This window comes from Aplidium turbinatum, chromosome 11, assembly GCF_918807975.1.
Source record: "Aplidium turbinatum chromosome 11, kaAplTurb1.1, whole genome shotgun sequence".
NCBI lineage: Eukaryota > Metazoa > Chordata > Ascidiacea > Aplousobranchia > Polyclinidae > Aplidium > Aplidium turbinatum.
The window spans coordinates 6,755,902-6,773,575 of NC_137482.1; the positions used below are offsets into that span (position 1 = coordinate 6,755,902).

General features: G+C 37.5%; 1 protein-coding gene across 1 annotated transcript in view; it reads right to left on the reverse strand.

Annotated features, from left to right (window-relative positions):
* Nucleotides 1-10,615, reverse strand: part of LOC145780038 (centrosomal protein of 135 kDa-like) — a 33,636-nt gene extending 23,021 nt beyond the window's left edge. The window contains exons 1-8 of the mRNA XM_082591743.1: nucleotides 10,478-10,615; nucleotides 9,857-10,079; nucleotides 8,858-9,025; nucleotides 8,124-8,251; nucleotides 7,655-7,753; nucleotides 743-871; nucleotides 415-588; nucleotides 143-250 (exon numbers count right to left, since the gene is read on the reverse strand). Coding sequence (XP_082447869.1) covers nucleotides 143-250; nucleotides 415-588; nucleotides 743-871; nucleotides 7,655-7,753; nucleotides 8,124-8,251; nucleotides 8,858-9,025; nucleotides 9,857-10,079; nucleotides 10,478-10,564 — 1,116 coding nt within the window. The 5' untranslated portion in view covers nucleotides 10,565-10,615. The remainder of the gene's footprint in view (nucleotides 1-142; nucleotides 251-414; nucleotides 589-742; nucleotides 872-7,654; nucleotides 7,754-8,123; nucleotides 8,252-8,857; nucleotides 9,026-9,856; nucleotides 10,080-10,477) is intronic.
* Nucleotides 10,616-17,674: the final 7,059 nt, after the last annotated feature.

Genomic DNA, 17,674 nt, shown 5'->3' on the forward strand with positions numbered 1-17,674 from the left:
TTTTCCAATAAGCGTAAAAACTTTGTATGGACGACCCGGCATGCTTCAGTTTGTTCAAAGTCACTGCAAGTACACGAAACTGCCAGAATTAAGATTCCAAGAGATTTTCTCAGTGCGAAGATTCTCACAATCAAACACTTACTGCTTGAGCGTCCTGAAATCGCGTTTCCGCACATTCTCCGTGTCTTTGTGAGTCTCGAAGTTTCAGCTGCGTCTCTTCAATTTCACGATCAGCAGCAACATTTTCATCCTGAAAGGCACGTTTACTAAACATATCAAAAGATACCACCTGCAACACCACCGCTTCTGCACGAGGACGTTGTAGCACACACTCAATAAGTTGAGTTTTAAGCGATAAAAAATTAATTACATCAGTTTAATAGAAAACAAAGAGAGACAAAACGGAACACATACTTGTCTTTCTTGCTCTAGTTCTTGTGCAAGTACGTCGATGTCTCGGATTTCTAAATGCAAGCGATCGACTTCTCTCTCCAACTTCTGTTTATCCGCTAAAGCGGTTTCACGTCCGTCTTCTACTTCTTTTATTCTATCTTCTAACTCCTGGTTGCTTTGCTGTAAGTACTCAACCTGCAATGGGAATGTGAATAAAATCTATCATAAACTAAACTAACATACGCATCTCAAACCTGTGAAAAAAAACATCCCTCATTTAAATTTAAGATTTTGAGAATTGTAGCAGCGATAGGATAAGAAGAATTTATTCAGGGAAGAATTACAGTACTTGTAAATTGAGGTGTGAGACCAGTTTTTCATTGTTCCTGTACTTTGCTTCTAACGACACAACATCGTGAGGCCTTCCACCTTCTAATGATCTGTTGAGGCGACCAATCTCACGATCTCTGTCTTCCACCTACATGAAACAAATAAGATTGTCTTGATGTTAAAAAGTATATATGCGGATTGTGGAATATCAATCCTACATCGTATTATCAAACAGTCTATCGTTGACTATTTGCTCAGTACTTAACAAACCCACCCAGGAAAAGCTTTTGATCCATCTTTTGCCAGCCATGCTAATCAATAATTATCGGATACAATACTTACTATTATTAATCTAGGCGATATGCGGTACTCAAAACCATAGTTGGCACCGTTTCACGTTATTACCCAGCTTCTGCATCGGTGCAGAAGAGCTGAGAAGCAGTAAAAACGGTTTTCTGACCTTCGGTGCAGTGTTGCCGTAACGATAGCAATAGAAAGATTTACAAACAATGATATAGAGAAATATTTTATACTTTTGATCATCCCTGTTATAACATTCATGCCAACACTAGTAACACAATTTCCTTTTTTGAACCTAAGTTGGATGTAAAAAAAAAGACTAAAAATTGTGCTCACACCACTTCTGGCAGTCCTAGCAAAATAGAGATCTCCTGTCTCGTCTAATGAGTTACTAATCTTAATCACGTCCACAGTAGCAATGGAAACTAACCTAATCCGTTTGCCCAAACTTGCCTTGTTCGCGCAAGTATTCTATCTCACATTGAGTGACCACAATGCTTCATTTGTCAAAATACAGTAGGCTACAACAAATATAATCCAGAGAGCGAAAGCGCTGTAGAATCGTATATTTTCGTTTGAAAGACATCGAAACAACGCAAAGGTAACTCTCATTCATTGACTGCTAAGTTTATCGTCTGTTACACTAAGACAGTGCATTTATATGAGAACAAAACGACTATTGGAAGTATCAACAAAATTCGTGCGGCAGAGGTGTTTGGTCTTTGTAATTCCGAGTAGTTGTTTTGCGTAAAGCACTTTTAATTCAAACGCGACTGCTTTTAGAACTACAGTGTTTCTGAAAACTAGAAGGAAAGGTTGACAGTAACGTACTAACAAGGACGCCAGCGTCTGACAACAAGCAAGCTACCGTTTTGTGGTAGTGGAGCTGAGCTTTTAACTCAGCTTCATCACAAAGAGGTAGAGCAAATCTTCGAACCTTACTTCTACAATTAACTCAGTGAACGTCACAAACTACAGCAAAGTATTTACAGTAAATAAACTCAGATCAAGTATATTTTGAAGCAATGTACGTATAAAAATATACGCAACAACAAAAACACTGCATTGAAAGTCACAAAAGGCGAAAACTGCTCATACAGAATGATATACGCAATATTGGTTATACAATTCATCAAACGAATTCTGGAAACCCTTCAAAGATCACAAAAACTTTTCAAATACAAATTAGTGATAGCTACACAAATGAGATTGCAACTCTAAAGATAAACTCGATTGGCTTTGGAGGTTTAGTTTTTCATTCAAAGATCGAGACTTGTGTTCTACTATTATGACAAGTTCACTTAAAGGAATTCAGCGTCGAAAGTGGTAATTTAAAACTGATGATTGTGAATCAAAATAAACTGCTTTGCAAATGATTTTTATGCCAAAGACATTTCCATGGAGACAATGCACTGCAGACAATTCTATTACGCTCAATTTAGTGTTAGTCTTGCACCAGTAGCCCCGCAAAAGACACACCAAGAGTATATCCAGATAAGCATTAAGCACACTACAAAATGCCAAACATTGAAATTGAAATAGAAAGCACCTTTTTCAGAATATTAGTGGGATGTAGAGTGAAACATGCATGCTGACACACATTATTTCCATCATCATTAAAGAAAGAACACTGCAAATATTCGAACATATTATTAGTTTTACAATGAGATCGTGCTTTACAAACAAACAAATTGCCTTGAAAAAAAGTAAAATTTCATACTGTGATGAACCACCACATAAAGATAGCTTTCACCGATCTACTGAGTTTGGACATGAAATCATGATAAAGGCAATCGGTGAGTTTGTGTCTCAAAAATTCTAGGGTTAAAGCTATCTATCCATTCCTCCAGACTTCGTCGAATAGGATCCGATGTGTTTTGTAATCTAATTTGTGGAACACTATGCTTTCGCGATAGATACAGTGCGGTACACAATATCTTTAGAGATAGCAATGCGGACCGCGGTAACACACGAAAATATGCAAATCATTTATGTATATGTGCAAAGCTTTCGGCAGAAAAACTACAGTGGAAGAGATTAAAAATTTGCAAAATTACAACAACCAATTGCACAAAACAAGAGAAATCCAAACCGCTGACCACTGGTTTCACAATATCGAACAAAACTGTTTAAAAAAAGTTAAGAACAGTGCTTTGCAATTGAAATATTAAACCTATTGTGTCCACAAAAGGCATACGAACTTTCGTGCATCCAGGTAGGAAAACCCGTACTTTTTGCATTGATTTAACGTCTGCGGAAGTTGCTGGAAACAATTTCTCGATAAGTACTGTAATTCATTTTCAAGCGCTTAACGAGTAATATATAGTAGATGTACTTCTTGATTGACGAGATCTTTGCAAATATTTAAGTCCAGCAGTAAGACGATCCAAACCAAGATGCAAACTCGAAAAACTCGTTGTTTTGGCAAAGCCCGAATTACAAGTTCATTAATTTACGAAATTTGCAAGTCGAATAATTGTTTTTTAATTGTCTGCAGAAATAGTCCCAATAGTGGAAGTAAAAACTGAAAGGGACATTTCATTGTTTAGAAGGTTTTTACAATCCGAAGTTCAAATTCTGATAAACGCTAAATTAAAATTAATATAAAATCACGAAACCCGAAAAAGTTACAAAAATATTGAAAATAAAAAATTCTAACATGAAAAAATATAATTAAAAAGCTGAAACATACAAATACTTTTTACTCAAATAATAATTCGTAGTCATGGAGCAAACTAAAAATAGTTATTGCTATCTTTGATGAACTCTGTTTAGAGGTGGGACTCTAACCCGTGTTGGCCGACTTTCCAGTCCGGACCTCTTCACACCAACTTCATTTGCATTCCTACAACGTTTTGGGTCGTTCACCCATAGATATGAACGTGGTTTATTGCATGAAGCTTTACCGTTAGAAGCTTGACTTAAACTATTGCTGTTATGATTCCAAGCCTGTTTGGAACACCGAGAATTGGAGCTCTTCCAGGTGAAACGACTCGCTAAGAAAGGTGACTGTGAATGACAAGATGGTGTTGGAAAAGGTATCTCTTGGGGTGAAGCTGTATCTTTAATATCCGATGGAAGAAAAATGTCAGATGTACGGCGTGGACATGTAAGTTCAATGACGTCTAATTCATCTTCAGCAACGATGCCTATAGCTGGAGAAGGAGACTTCCAAACATATTGTCTGGATGGGGCATGTCTAGATGCTGCTGGATCATCTGAATCAGAGAGAAAAGGTTTGGAAACATCGTTTTCTGGCGCGGGGTCTGAAATTTTATTGACTGGTCGTTTTCTGCTTTTCGTTTTCCAAATAAAACGGCGTTTTAACCCTTTCCATACGTTCATCTGTTTCTTTTTCCGGCGCCTGTGGCAATGCTTCGACTGTCGCTGTTTTAAATCTTCGGATGCAGAGAGTGGTCGAAACCATTTCATGGGTCCGCCAATCGGTAATTTTCTCCCTAAAGGAGAATTCCAAAATTTATGCATCATTGTCGTCTTGGGTGGAGAAACAGTAGGAATCGTTTTGGCGGGAGGTGGTTGACTGCATTGGGCATCATCAGGCTTTCCCTTCATTTCCTTCTTCACAATTGTATTTTTCTTATTAAGTTGTTTGATTTCTCTTTTTGCACAAGCAGTACTCAAGGCTGAATTGCATTCATCGCTGTGAAGAATTTTCATCTTTTCATTTTTGCCATTCTTGTAAACAATCATGGCGCGCCGATCCTTGACGCTTGAACTCGTTCGTCTGGAAGTTGAACTTGAAAATCGTCTGCGAGTGCGAGGCGATCTGTAGGTACATCGCGTACCGGACGCTACAGGCATGTACCGGCTAGTTGAGAAAGCACATCTGTTGCAGCTGTACTTAGTGCGACTTGTGCAAGGCGTATGGATAGTGGAAGGAAGAAAAACTGAACTATAGTGACTTTCAGGCCTATGAAACTCGTTGCGAAGAGGACTGGTGTGTATGTGACTGCAACTGGTTATAACCGGTTTGCTCTGGTTTACATAATTGTTGTTTTTGTTTGAAGAAGGCTCTATCTTTGAAACATGATTGGAACGCGTACGTTTTGTGGCCACAGATTCTGATTTACGCTCATCTTTTGACTTCTTAATTTCAGCACATTTAAAAGCACCATCGGTTTCATCATCTTCTTTCGGACTTGTCAAACTGTGAATTTTATTAGAATTTGGTTTATTCGTGGAAACTCTATCCCGTCTGTTGGAGTAAGTCTTCTTAGTTCTAGATGATGAAGTAGCACTCTCTTTAACATGCTTGTTGTGCTGTTCTCGGTCAAAGTTGCTAGAAAGTTGCCGAGTTCGCTTCGACTTCTTTGCATGATTTTGCGTTTTAACTTCACCTTCGATTTTGCTTTGACTTTTTGAGTGGCCATTGCTTTTTAGTTTCTTAGTGAAGAAATTTCCCATAGATCCAAGCTAAAAATCTGATAGCACCACCTTTACTTTCCACAGACAAAAACAACAAACAAAATGATGAAAAAACAATCCTATTTTCACTGATTGAAATTCCATCAAACCACAGGCACTAAAACAAATCTGAAACAAATAACACAATTCACATGCAGTAGTAGCCTATGCAAATGTCATTAATTCAAATACTTCGATAATAAATGACTGCACAATGCACATCTAACTGTTTTTTTTAAAGTTAGACGACAAGCTGTCTTGCAAACTGCACCAACGATACTAAAATCTCTTGATTAAATTCATTTGCTGGCAACAAAATCGAATTCAGCCTGAACTTTAGTGAATTAGTCGAAGGACTAATTCACAAGCTGGTCATTCCCAAGGAAGCACTCGAATGTAGTTTTTCAAGGCCAGATGAGTCCTCAAACCAGTGCAAGCTATTGTGTGCTAAGAATTCAAAGTGCCTCTAAGTAGCAGTTATCAAAAGTTGACTTAGCGAGCCAATATATTGCTACGTATTTGATTCGATAAGAGCTAAGAGGGTTCTTAGCTTGTCGTTAATAAACAAAAGTATGTAAAATTTGTATGATTTAATAATTTTCCTGTTTACACATTTGACGCCGGGAAATACCATCTAACAAATATATTGGTCTGTTGCTATAAGTTTCAAAGCTTCGAGAACAAAACAAAACGGAAATCCACCTATACTGTATCACAGAACTAGCCAATTTTATTGGATAAGTAAATTTTCATTGTAAATTTAAAGCGCACTTGAAACCGCAAAATCGTGCTGTTTTCTTGTTTTTACCCACAGAGCAGATTGAAATAACAACACGTGATAATTCTTACCCGCAAAATCAACAAAATATTGTACTGCTATGATCGCACAAATTGATTCTCAACGTTAAATAGCGGTCATTAAACGTTAAACACACTTTATCGTCACTTTACCAAGGTTCTCACGATAACTTGACCAACATCAAACTCTTGAAAAGCATCGTGTGCGTGAAACAGGACATAAAAAGTAATTTAACGATCAATTCCACATTAGCTTGCAAAATACCTGTTTTTCAGGTGAAAAAATGGGTTGCGGCACAAAAATCTAACAGTGTGTGCACTGTGCAGTGCTGAAGATTTTAGACGTGATGCTGTCAATCAAGCAATCACTGGGTTGATTTTTCTAAAAATATCACAATAATACACTGGTACTTCATAATATAATGAAATTGAAAGAGAGAAGCGACAGATCTTACAAGGTCACCTAGTCAGTTACCAAGTTGTTACCAATAAAATTATTGAAAAGTTGTTACCAATAAAATCACCTAGTTGTTACCAATAAAATTATTGAAAAGTGCTGGTGAATACTAGACACTAACAAAACTCTTAAAAAACTCAACTAATCTAATTTTATTGTATAAAAAATTCAATGTGGAAATTCGACACAAACACTATAAAATTACAGTCTCGTTGATGTGAAGTAAATCAGTGATATGTTACCCATTTCTCAGGAAAAAATGAAAAGGCATAAGTTAAAAAACAGGAAATTACTCACTCCTTATTCTAAATGCTGCACTGCACTGTATACTAACTTCGACAATGGTAACTCCAACTCGGGTATGCTAAAATTGTCTCAACTACTGTAGTGTACAAACTTATTAATCCGTTAACCCTACTGCGATTTTGAAGTTCTCTTCAGCTTTCACCTTTCTCGCTAGCAAAATCCGTTCGTATTATATTGATCCAACGACTGCAGATGTCAATCAATGTATGAAGGAGAGATATTGTTAGCTGTTTGAAAACTTGATGACGTGTTTTCAGCTTGATAGCGTCATACTGGATGGGTATTGGGTAAGCTCACTGTTCTGATGTCAGTATCTTTCCACGTTGATGATTAATTAATATGTATATTTTCTACGAAACCTAAGGGGTGAATTAACTGAATTAAGAGCCTGCTATCGTTTGATGAAAAATATGACATATATCATATCAATAGTTTCCTTATCACGTGATAAAATCTACGAACTATGAAGAGAAAAACGAGATCCTGCTTTCTAACTTGCGTAGCATGCACTTAAAAGCACGCCCATAGTGGCACTCCAAAAACTTGTCAAAAAAGTAAAATGGTTGGAACGCTTGGTTCCAACAAAAAATAATTTTCTGATCAGATTAACCAGGCATTCCAACCACTTTGGTCCTAAGATCTCACTTGTTGCTTGAAATTCTTTATTTTGTTGTGGTTAATTTCCTTCGCTTCTTCCAATTTTTTGAGTTCTATGCTAAGTTGGTTGATTTTTGTATCCGCAACCTGACAAAAAATAAATATTAAACACTATTTAAAATATATTGGCCAACAGTATTGCGGGTCAATTCTGGTATATGTTAAATATGCGTATTATCAAGACTTTGATGTAATCATATAACATGTTAAATATTCAGTCCACATCACAGTTAAATGAATATTTACAGCATCTTGTACATTAGGCAACAATCAACATTGGAATTGACGGATATTATCATTTACACTTTGAGATAGTGCAGCGTGTTTTGCAAAGGAAGAGCGCAGCTTACGCACCGCACTTTCAAATAAAACACTCGGCGATGATGAACAATCTCATAAATTTTTTCCAATGAATGTCGATTAGTAATTAATTTATTTTTATTCGTCATTCGCAAACCTGCACAAGGTCAGCAATGTAAGGATCATCTGGTTGAGAGGAAATGTAGGATAACGATTCAGATGGAGGTAGTGTTGAGTCAATCTGCATCCTCTGACGACGAAAAGGGATGCTTCTTTTTCTTCCACCTTAATCAGAAGTTATATGATAATAATTTTCGAAAAAACTCAACAGAGTGGTCAGGTCGGTTATAGGCGAATTCTTCGTAAACAATTCTTCGTAAAACAATTCTTCGTAAAGCAATTCTTCGTAAGCAATTGTTCGTAAACAGTTGTTGGTGAAATGAAATCCGTAAAAGAATTTTTCGTAAAGCATTTCTTCGTATACATCAAATCTCCATTGCATGCACGAATAAATGCTTTGGGAAGAATTGTTTTACAAAGAATTAACTTTACGAAGAATTGTTTTACGAAAAATTGATTACGAAGAATTGCTTTACGAAGAACTGTTTACGAAGAAAACGTCGGACACCGGTCAGGTCAGGCATGTTTAAAAATACCTGATATTCTGAAAAAACTGCTTTCTATTCTCTTGTAACTTAGCAATTAATGTGACACTTTCTATTTGCTAGCTAGTGCAATGAGTCGTCTCAGCGCTGAGAATTGAGAGGTCTACATTTTCTCTAAGTCAAAGGATGACACAATGATGAGTGTTTTGAGGTTCATTACAGGCTAGCGAGACAGGGTTACCTCAGAAAAAGATATCGTTTCTACTGAATAAAATTCATAAGTTACCTGGTGTTTGAATGACGGCTTGCAAATTTTTCTCTTGTAGTTTTTGAATCGTTTCAGTTTTAACTGAACTCTGTCGCTCAACAGCTTTAATCTTGTGAATGTATTGGGTGTTCAGAAAGCGCAAGTCGGCATTTTCATGTTCAAGCTTTCGAACGGAGGTTTGTAATGCTGAATAAAAAAGTGATTGAAGATAGAAAATCTCATGCTTTGTAGAGTTACATAACATAGGGGACAACCCAGATAGATCATAGTAAAGCATAGTTTGGAAGAGAAAATGTCAGAATCAAAGCCAATACCGCAACCAAGATTGTGTGGCCGAATGGCACAATACTTAAGGATGTCAGTTAGATACTGCTGCAGCAATTTCTTGGCAAGTCACTTAACGATGTACTAAAATGAAAGCAACTGACTAGATGACTGTACAACTTTTCACTGCTTCTTGACTGTTGTATGCTGTAACAATGAATACAAAGTAAAAGGGTTATTATTATCTTTATAGCTTTTGTAAAAAAGATAGACTAAAATGCCTTTCTTATGCTTTGAAAAACATCCTCAGAGGAAGGCTGGATAAAGACCTTTTGGCAACAGTTACATCAAGTGGCAACAGTAGGGATGGTTAATGACGGGTTTTCTTTAGTCGTAGCTTTTATACGTTTTGTTCTTTTGTTTGTTATTTTTTTGTTTTTTACACTATTCCAATAGTTTTATGCATTTTTTCAAGTAACAACAGTTTTCATTTATAATAACAAACTGCAAATAAAACTGTAAAATGATGGCGGCTGAATAACTTATTACAAATTAGATTACTGCAGTTTGGACTAAGTTCTGTAAGCAGAAGTGTGGCCGCATCTCAGCAAGTGGTACGGTACCAATGAACCACCCAACTTCAAATACTATCAATAATGAGGATGAGAACTGTTCGGATGATGAGCTGATAAATGATCCCAGTGGTGACTACTGACTATGTATAATGTATCATGATATAATGTTTTATCGTACTTCTCATTGAAGCTTCTAGATTTTCTTTTGTCTTAACAAAGTTCAAATGCAAGTGGTTGTTTTCTTTAACAAGGCGTGCATTGTCAATCTTGTATGATTCAATAGCATCTTCAACAAGCTGCAAGCTATCGGTAGATGAACTGCTAGAGCTCTTGTTTGGGCAAAGCTTTGCTTTTTTCAAACTATCTGTGGTGTGGAGTAAGTCATTGAACAAACGCTCAACCTACAAAAAAAATAATAATTGCACAACATAGTATACAGAGATTTATACTTGCAAAATTTATGCATACATCTTTACATAGAATTGTACATAAACAGCTTTGCAAATACACGTTTTGTTTATAGAACAAAACTTTCTAAAATAAAGTGTTACAATCTAATTAGAAAACTTAAATTTGTTCAAGTGATACTAATGCATTGCACTACAATACTAGTTGATGTGGGTCTTGAAAATGTTAAGCTTCCCATCACGTCAAAGCATAGAAAAATTATAGTGGATTAGATTTATGTAGTGGCTTAAACCTATGAAACGCAGTGACACAAATGTATCAGGCTGATGATCTAGGATGATATGGTAATTTGTCATTCATTAAAGTACAAAATGATAAAAAAGTTTATTACCAAAGGTAAAGATTCAATTCCAAGAGCTTGACGATATCCCAATTGGTCAAGTTTTTTTCGCAGGGTAACATATTTCTTTTCCATCATGCAACATATGATGCTTTGAAAGCGATTGACAAAGTTTTAGAAATATTCGGCTACTCTACAAACCATTCATTTTAAGTGAAAAAATTCTAGGATACAAAAAGGTGCAGAGATGAGAACAGCCTAGTTAGTAGTTATGTGTACAATACTACAGAACAGTTCATCCTGATAATGCATCTGGTTAATAGCAAGTCTTTGCAAACAAAGAAACAGCAACATAAAATCCAATGTTATACATTTGGGGTTTCTACTTGAATAACACACTTTAAGTAGGGGGGTGTGTTATTTGACGAATTTCACGATGGCAACGTGGTACGGTGCTTAAAATATGTAGAGTAGTATCCAAATCAGGAATATGAAAACAATTATCATATTGGATCACCCTAACCCCCAATCCCCATGTACATGCCCCCTGAAAAGGGGGTATCCATAAATTTACCAAAATATGAGTTTTTAAGCCTTTTCACCAAACGGCGTGTAGTTTGGCGGTATGTATGGTGCTCCTATAGGGGTTTTCGCGGTCTGTGAGTTCAAATATGGCATTAGAAATTACCTCCAAAAATCTAATATAATGGTAATCCAATATGGCGGCCAAAATGGCTTTTAGAATGGGTACTTTCAAAAAGTTTAACCAAACATAGTCATGTAATATGTCGAATTATAGGTTTTCGGGGGCGTAGAATACGAATTTATGATTATTTCAAAAGAAAAATAAGCTGATAACAACATATTTTCAAACTTATGACGTATAATATAGGTAATTTAGTATAAAACACAGTATTCAGGTCTTTGTTAGATTCATGCCGTCAAGAACAGAATTTAAATCAGTCATCGTAACATCCGCTTTGCAACTCAAATTACTCAGGTAAGCTTTCAGATTGGCTCCATAAACAGAAGATGGCAACTTTTTGTGGTCTTTCAATAAACGAAAAATGTCACTTTGTTTTGGAACTGAGAGTGCAGTGTCACGGGCGTATTTGATCTCGAGGTATAACCGCTTCTGTTTCTCAATCTCTGTTATATTACTATTTAGAATCTCATCCACATTAGAGTCCTTTGTAAAAGGACCGCCTTGTTTTTTCAGTTCGTTTAAAGCATTATTTCGTCTTTTATCAAGTGCTATTTCTTTGTCGGCGAGGCCCTGTTGTTGCAAATGCTTCTGTTGCTCATCCCAGGCTTTCATTACGGCGGGAATCGTAAACTTTGCAATGTTGCCATATTCTCGGAATGAACCAGAAGATTTGGATTCTATCAAGTCCTGTGATTTGGCCTTTAGGCTACTTGAACAGTCGACGCACACTTTAAGTTCTTGGCGCCTCGTTGTTTGAGTTCATAATTTATGAATCCTACGCCCGTTCTGAATCCAGATTGTGTATAGGGGCACTTTCTAGTTTTTCCGAATCCATTCTTGACAGAGCAATCTCCGATACTCATCTGAAATCCAAATCCAAATATGTCCCCTTTCTGGCGTTGGAAACCATCTGCTAGTTTTGGTAATAACATAGTAAGAACCTTAATCACTTCAGGACGTGTGTCTTCAATTGCTTTACTAAGTGACTTACGGATATCTTGGCTGTATGTTGTCTGGTTAAAGCGTTCCAGGGAAATGAAGTTGCATGCAGGGCGCAGGCTGTTCGAGATTGAGCAAAGCCTGAGCATCGGTTTCACGAAGGTTTTTATTCAGTGTTTGGAGAGCTTCTGTTAGATTTGAATACTTAGTAGTTTTTGCCGTAGTGAGGGATAGAAAAGGTTCTACCAAATGCAATCCAATCAGTGCTCCTACAACGTACATTACTTTCATGAAATCTAGTTCTAGAAAACATGTTACAATACAAGCGAGCTGGTTTGTTACTTGCTCAAATTTTTGTGGAAAGCTATTCACGTCTTGAAGATGGTGAACAACTACAGCGCAAGTGAGTGTCAACCGATTAAATCTTTCATCTTTTAAACATACGGAAAGATTCTTTTTAGGCGCTATGAAGATATCAAAATCCACTGCTCTGTTCCAAGGCTTGTGATCGAAGTCGTGGTTTACGAGCCTTGTTATGCAATCGAGTGCTTGCTCGGTCACACTTGAATGTGTATTACTTGCTTCAACGAGGAATTTTGAATAGATTTTGTCCTTTCCAAGAGCGTTCTCTATCTCTGCCCATAACCTCGTGATTATTCTATTGAAGATCAAAGTTGGATGCACATTACAGAAGAGGTGATCAGAGATGTGCCCAGTCTCAAGTCTTTCAGCTACAAATTTCTCTACCTCTAGAGTCTAAATTGTGCGAAGTCTGATCAGTAAGAATGAAGTCAAGTTTTTCAAACAGAAGTTTGGTGCTGACTCCACTAGCAGCTGATAACATATTTAACACGGCAATCTTCAGTTCTGCTAGGTTTTCACGAGTCTCGGATGCAATTGGCAATGTTGGTAGTGGTCGAAACATGCCATTTACCGTTACACCCTGAACTGAGAAGGACCCAGCTCCTTGCTTTTTTGATCCGTCATCTGCGTACGTAACTGTAGATTTTCCATCGCTGTCCATCATCTGTTTTACGATTTCATCTAACGCCAAAGCTTCTAAACTTCGCCCCACCTGTTTCACGTTGCGCTGATCAGGCAACGTATCTCTGTCTATTTCATCGGTAAACTCATTGTGAAGTTTCCATTTTCGACCAAAAACCTTATTGCCGATGGTCACAACGCCGCCTGTGTTTCTGACATGTGGTTGACGCTTTTTAATTTGTACATTGCCTCGTAAATCTCTGAACACACTTTTCGTTCACCTAAACGGATGTGACGATACTGCGCTGGCATGTCATCATGTTCATCAGATATACTGAGACCAAAATTGAGCTTTTGTTTCTTTCTATGTCCTCTTGAAACTTCCTCGGAATCACTTACTTCATACTCGCTTCGGTTTTCTTCAGCTGATTGTTCAGAGGAGCCACTTATCTCTGCTTTCTCTTCCCAGTATGATTTTTCTAAGACAGCCGTCTGGCGCGATCTGTCGATACTCTGCATATCTTGAGGATATTGCAAAACACAATGCAAAATAACAAGCATAATTCATCAGTATGAACATATATAAATGCTCAGGTATATTCATTGCGCATGCCAGGAAAGAATAAGCCTCTTTTGGGATCAAATTCGTATTCTACGCCCTCGAAAACTTATAATTCGACATATCACACAACTATGTTTGGTCAAAATTTACAAAAGTACCCATTCCAAGCCCCATTTTGGCCGCCATATTGAAATACCGCCATATTGAAAATTCTTAAGAATTTTCTAATGTCATATTTGAACACACAGACCCCGAAAAGCTACATATGAGTAAGATAAATACCACCAAAACGCAAGTATAGTGGGTGAAAAGGCCAACAATCTTATATTTTTCTAAAAATAGGGGTACCTTATATTCAGGGGGCATGTACATGGGGGTTAGGGGGATCGTATGTCGAATTTTAATAAATATTCTAGATTTTGATACTGCTCCACAAATTTTTAGCAGCGTACGGTATGAATCGACAATTAACACACCCCCCTACTTTAAGGACGATTTTGAATTCACCAGGATGGGAAAAACATATATAGTTAGTAACATTTTAATAAACAAAATCTTTACCATGTCAATTACAATATCCAGCCCTGCATTAATGGTTAAAAGCTTTAAGTATGTGAAACTGCAACGATTAAGCGTTTAAAGAGACTATCGTAGACTGAGGATGGATAGGCTATTCCCAAGCAATAAATTGAAACATGTTAATGTAGGCTACACATTACACAAATTAACCAAGTTAGTCCAACCCGATAGCACAGTGTTTGCCCTGATCGGTGATCGCTCAGTTGGCTAGTGTGTGACTTCATGAACGAAGAAGCTTTGACATCAAGCGGTGCTGGTTCGACTCTCAGGTGTGCGCTTGAGCAACACATTCTAAGGACTGCTATCCGTTCAGCAACACTTTAAATGGATGGAATAATTCCCTGGCAATAACACTTCAACAACCGTAAAAATTCACTCTGCCAATCTTGGTACCCAACCTTGCGTCAAAAGCCTAAGTTACAAGTATGCGAAACTACAAAGAAAAACCTATCAAGGCTTTGTCAGTGCAAGGATAAAGATTCAAAGTCAACCAAAAATGATGTATTTAAAATGTTACTTCATCATCACTTCTATGCCAGAGGTGTACAGGAGCCAGAATTTTGGAGTATTTTTCATAGGAACCGGAGTCTCCAGTTTCAGCCAGAGTTGTGGTCTGAAATTCTTGGTAAAAACAGAAGTCAGATTGAAGCTGAAGTCGTTTTTTTTTGTTATTTTTCACCAGTTGACACTTTTAGCGTACAATTATTTATGCTGCACTCGGTGCAGTTATTATTTTTGTGTACTTTTGTTGTTTTATCTTCCAAGCAGTGCTTTTTACATCAAAAACTGTGTTTTTTGTTACATGAGAGATTGAGAGAAGATAGGGAAGGTGTAAGTTATAGTATAAATCAACCTATTGTGGTTTCTGGTTTGTATTCGGAGTCGAATTGATTGATAAATTTATATCCTCTGACTGGGAAGGCTTCTTGCAGAGCTTAATCCTGGCAGTTGCGCATAAATACTTGTAGAAGCTTTGAATCACTGACAAATGCCCAGTCACCGAGATTGACAGAGAGAAGTTTCCGATTCTTGAAATGTTGTTGCTGGGGAATTATTCCATCCATTAGATGTCGCTACATGGAGAGCAGTCCTTAACGTGTGTTGCTTAAGTGCACACCCCGAGAGTCAAACTAGCGCTGCTAGAAGCTTCTTCATTCCAGAAGTTATCGTACACTCTAACTACGGTAACTGAGCTATCGGGGCGGAATTGGAGTCAATACCCTGAATAAAAATTGCAGCAGCAGTGGAACACCAGTCCAAAAAACTTGACTCTTTCTGCTCTGAGCTGATTGTTAGTACGATAGTACGCAAGTAAAGTCAGTTCAGTTGTTTTATCTTCAGTCGGCTATCTTGTACAGCCTTGCTTAAGTTCGAAAGACTTGCCTCAATTTCCAATGCCACTAGAAACTTTGCTAACTACCCTCAATCAAATCTATTACTAGTGACACTTGTCGTACTGTAATTTACAATGATACAATTTGCACAGAAATCTGCATGAGCGACAACGTTCAAATTTTCGCGCCACCAACGACCTTTCTGGGTCAGATGTTATTAAATTGAAATTAACCCTACCGTTTCCTTATTGCTGCAGTTCTACAAAATAGCCACCGAAAGGTGGCGCATAGTATACAATTCAATTTATCAGTCAATATTGGTTGGTTTGGTTTTTGAATCTTTATCCTCGGACTGACAAAGCCTTGATAGGTTATTCCTGGTACTTGTTCGCATACTTGTAGAGGCTCTTGACGCAGGGCCGGTTACCGAGATTGGCAGAGTGAAGTTTTCCGATTGTTAAAGTGTTGTTGCGGAGAAATTATTCCATTCACTAGGTGCCACTGAATGGAGAGCAGTCCTGCAATGCGTTGCTCAAGCGCACACCCCGAGAGTCGAACCAGCGCCGCGTGATCTTGAGCCCGACGCATAACCACTGAGCTAACGGGGCGGACATTATTTATTTGCATCTGACAAGAATGTCCATAATCAAGTCACACAAAATAAAAGGCATAAAACTACAGTAGTAGGACACGCAGCTATGATGCAAAAGTATTTGAAATGAAATTACAAGAGCATTTTGTTCATACAAACCAACAGACCAGTAAGATTTAACCCTAGCAAACGATGATTGTTAATTTTATTTTCTCGAACAAGATGACAAGTTAGAAAGCTCAAAGCTAGGATCGACGATATGCACATATCAAACGTTTGAACAAAATTTGATATGTTAGCCTTGAACCTAACCCCCGTCAACTCAAGATCACGCCACGCTGGTTCGGCTTTAGAGGTGTGCACTTGAGCAACGCATTTCAGGATTTCTCTCCACTCAGCGGCACCTAGGGGATGGAATCATTCTCCAGCAACAACACTTTAGTCTTCAACAACAATCGGAAACTTCAATTTTCAAATGCTTCTGACACCCAAACCAATCAGAATATTTGTCTAAACTTTAAAACATGATTATTGGCAATATTTGAAAACTTTGCTTCTGTCAAATTGACTTTGAGAGTTGTGGTGCACTGGTGCCATTAACAGAGATCTTATGAGGGTCTGAAAACCTCAACAGGCAGAAATAATAAGAAATCGGCGCTGCATTGTTGTTGGAGTATCGGCGCTACTTTTTATTTAATGCAGCGGTAACGGTGAGGCGTTACTAAGTTATACGTTTCTTTTCAACACACTCTCGCTACTTTCCAATTTAAAGTGAAAAAATTACTCGTTTTCGGAGATTTTCCATGGCAAGACAACAGTGTTGAAATGGCAGTGTAAACAAATGATATCGTTCGGCTTTAAGAACTTTTTGACGTCACAAAGTGCTGCTTGAGTTAATTTAAGACAAAAGTGGAGGTAGCGAACTGTGTTTAACGTAGCAGATGCCCACCTCTGATTAAAGGTAGTCCACAGAATACTTTTGGACCGCGGTGATTTTAGGACTTTAAAAAGACGTAGTTCGCATTGAGCTTGTTTTATTTTGAAGACAATCTGCTATTTTGGGATAAAAGCAGCCTCTTTTCTCGATGATTTTACTCGTAGCCTTTTTCTCTTTCCCTGATTTTTAAGTGTTTTTATTGGTAAAGGTATCTTGTTTTTGGGAACCTGACACCGAAAATGCTATTGGTACGGTACCTGGCCAGATTAGCCTCTCAACGGTTCTGCCTACAGTGCTTTTATTCAATTTTGATTGACAATTCTCCAGAGCTCTCTCTTAACTGGGTTATTGCGAAACTAACAGGTTCATGATGACAAAAACTTTTGTTGTGTGAACATGAACCTGTTAGTTTGACGCAAATAAGAAATTAAAACTAAAATGTCGCCAAATCGAGTTTACAAAAAAACAGGTGGGGGCTTACTTTTCTATTTTTACTGAGATTGCCATAGAAGTATTTTTGAAATAATCAAACGATTTTATAATAAAATCAAAGTTGGATGTGCCACCTTCAGATCGGTTGCTGTAGCAACCAAACGTTCTATGAAATAGGCTACA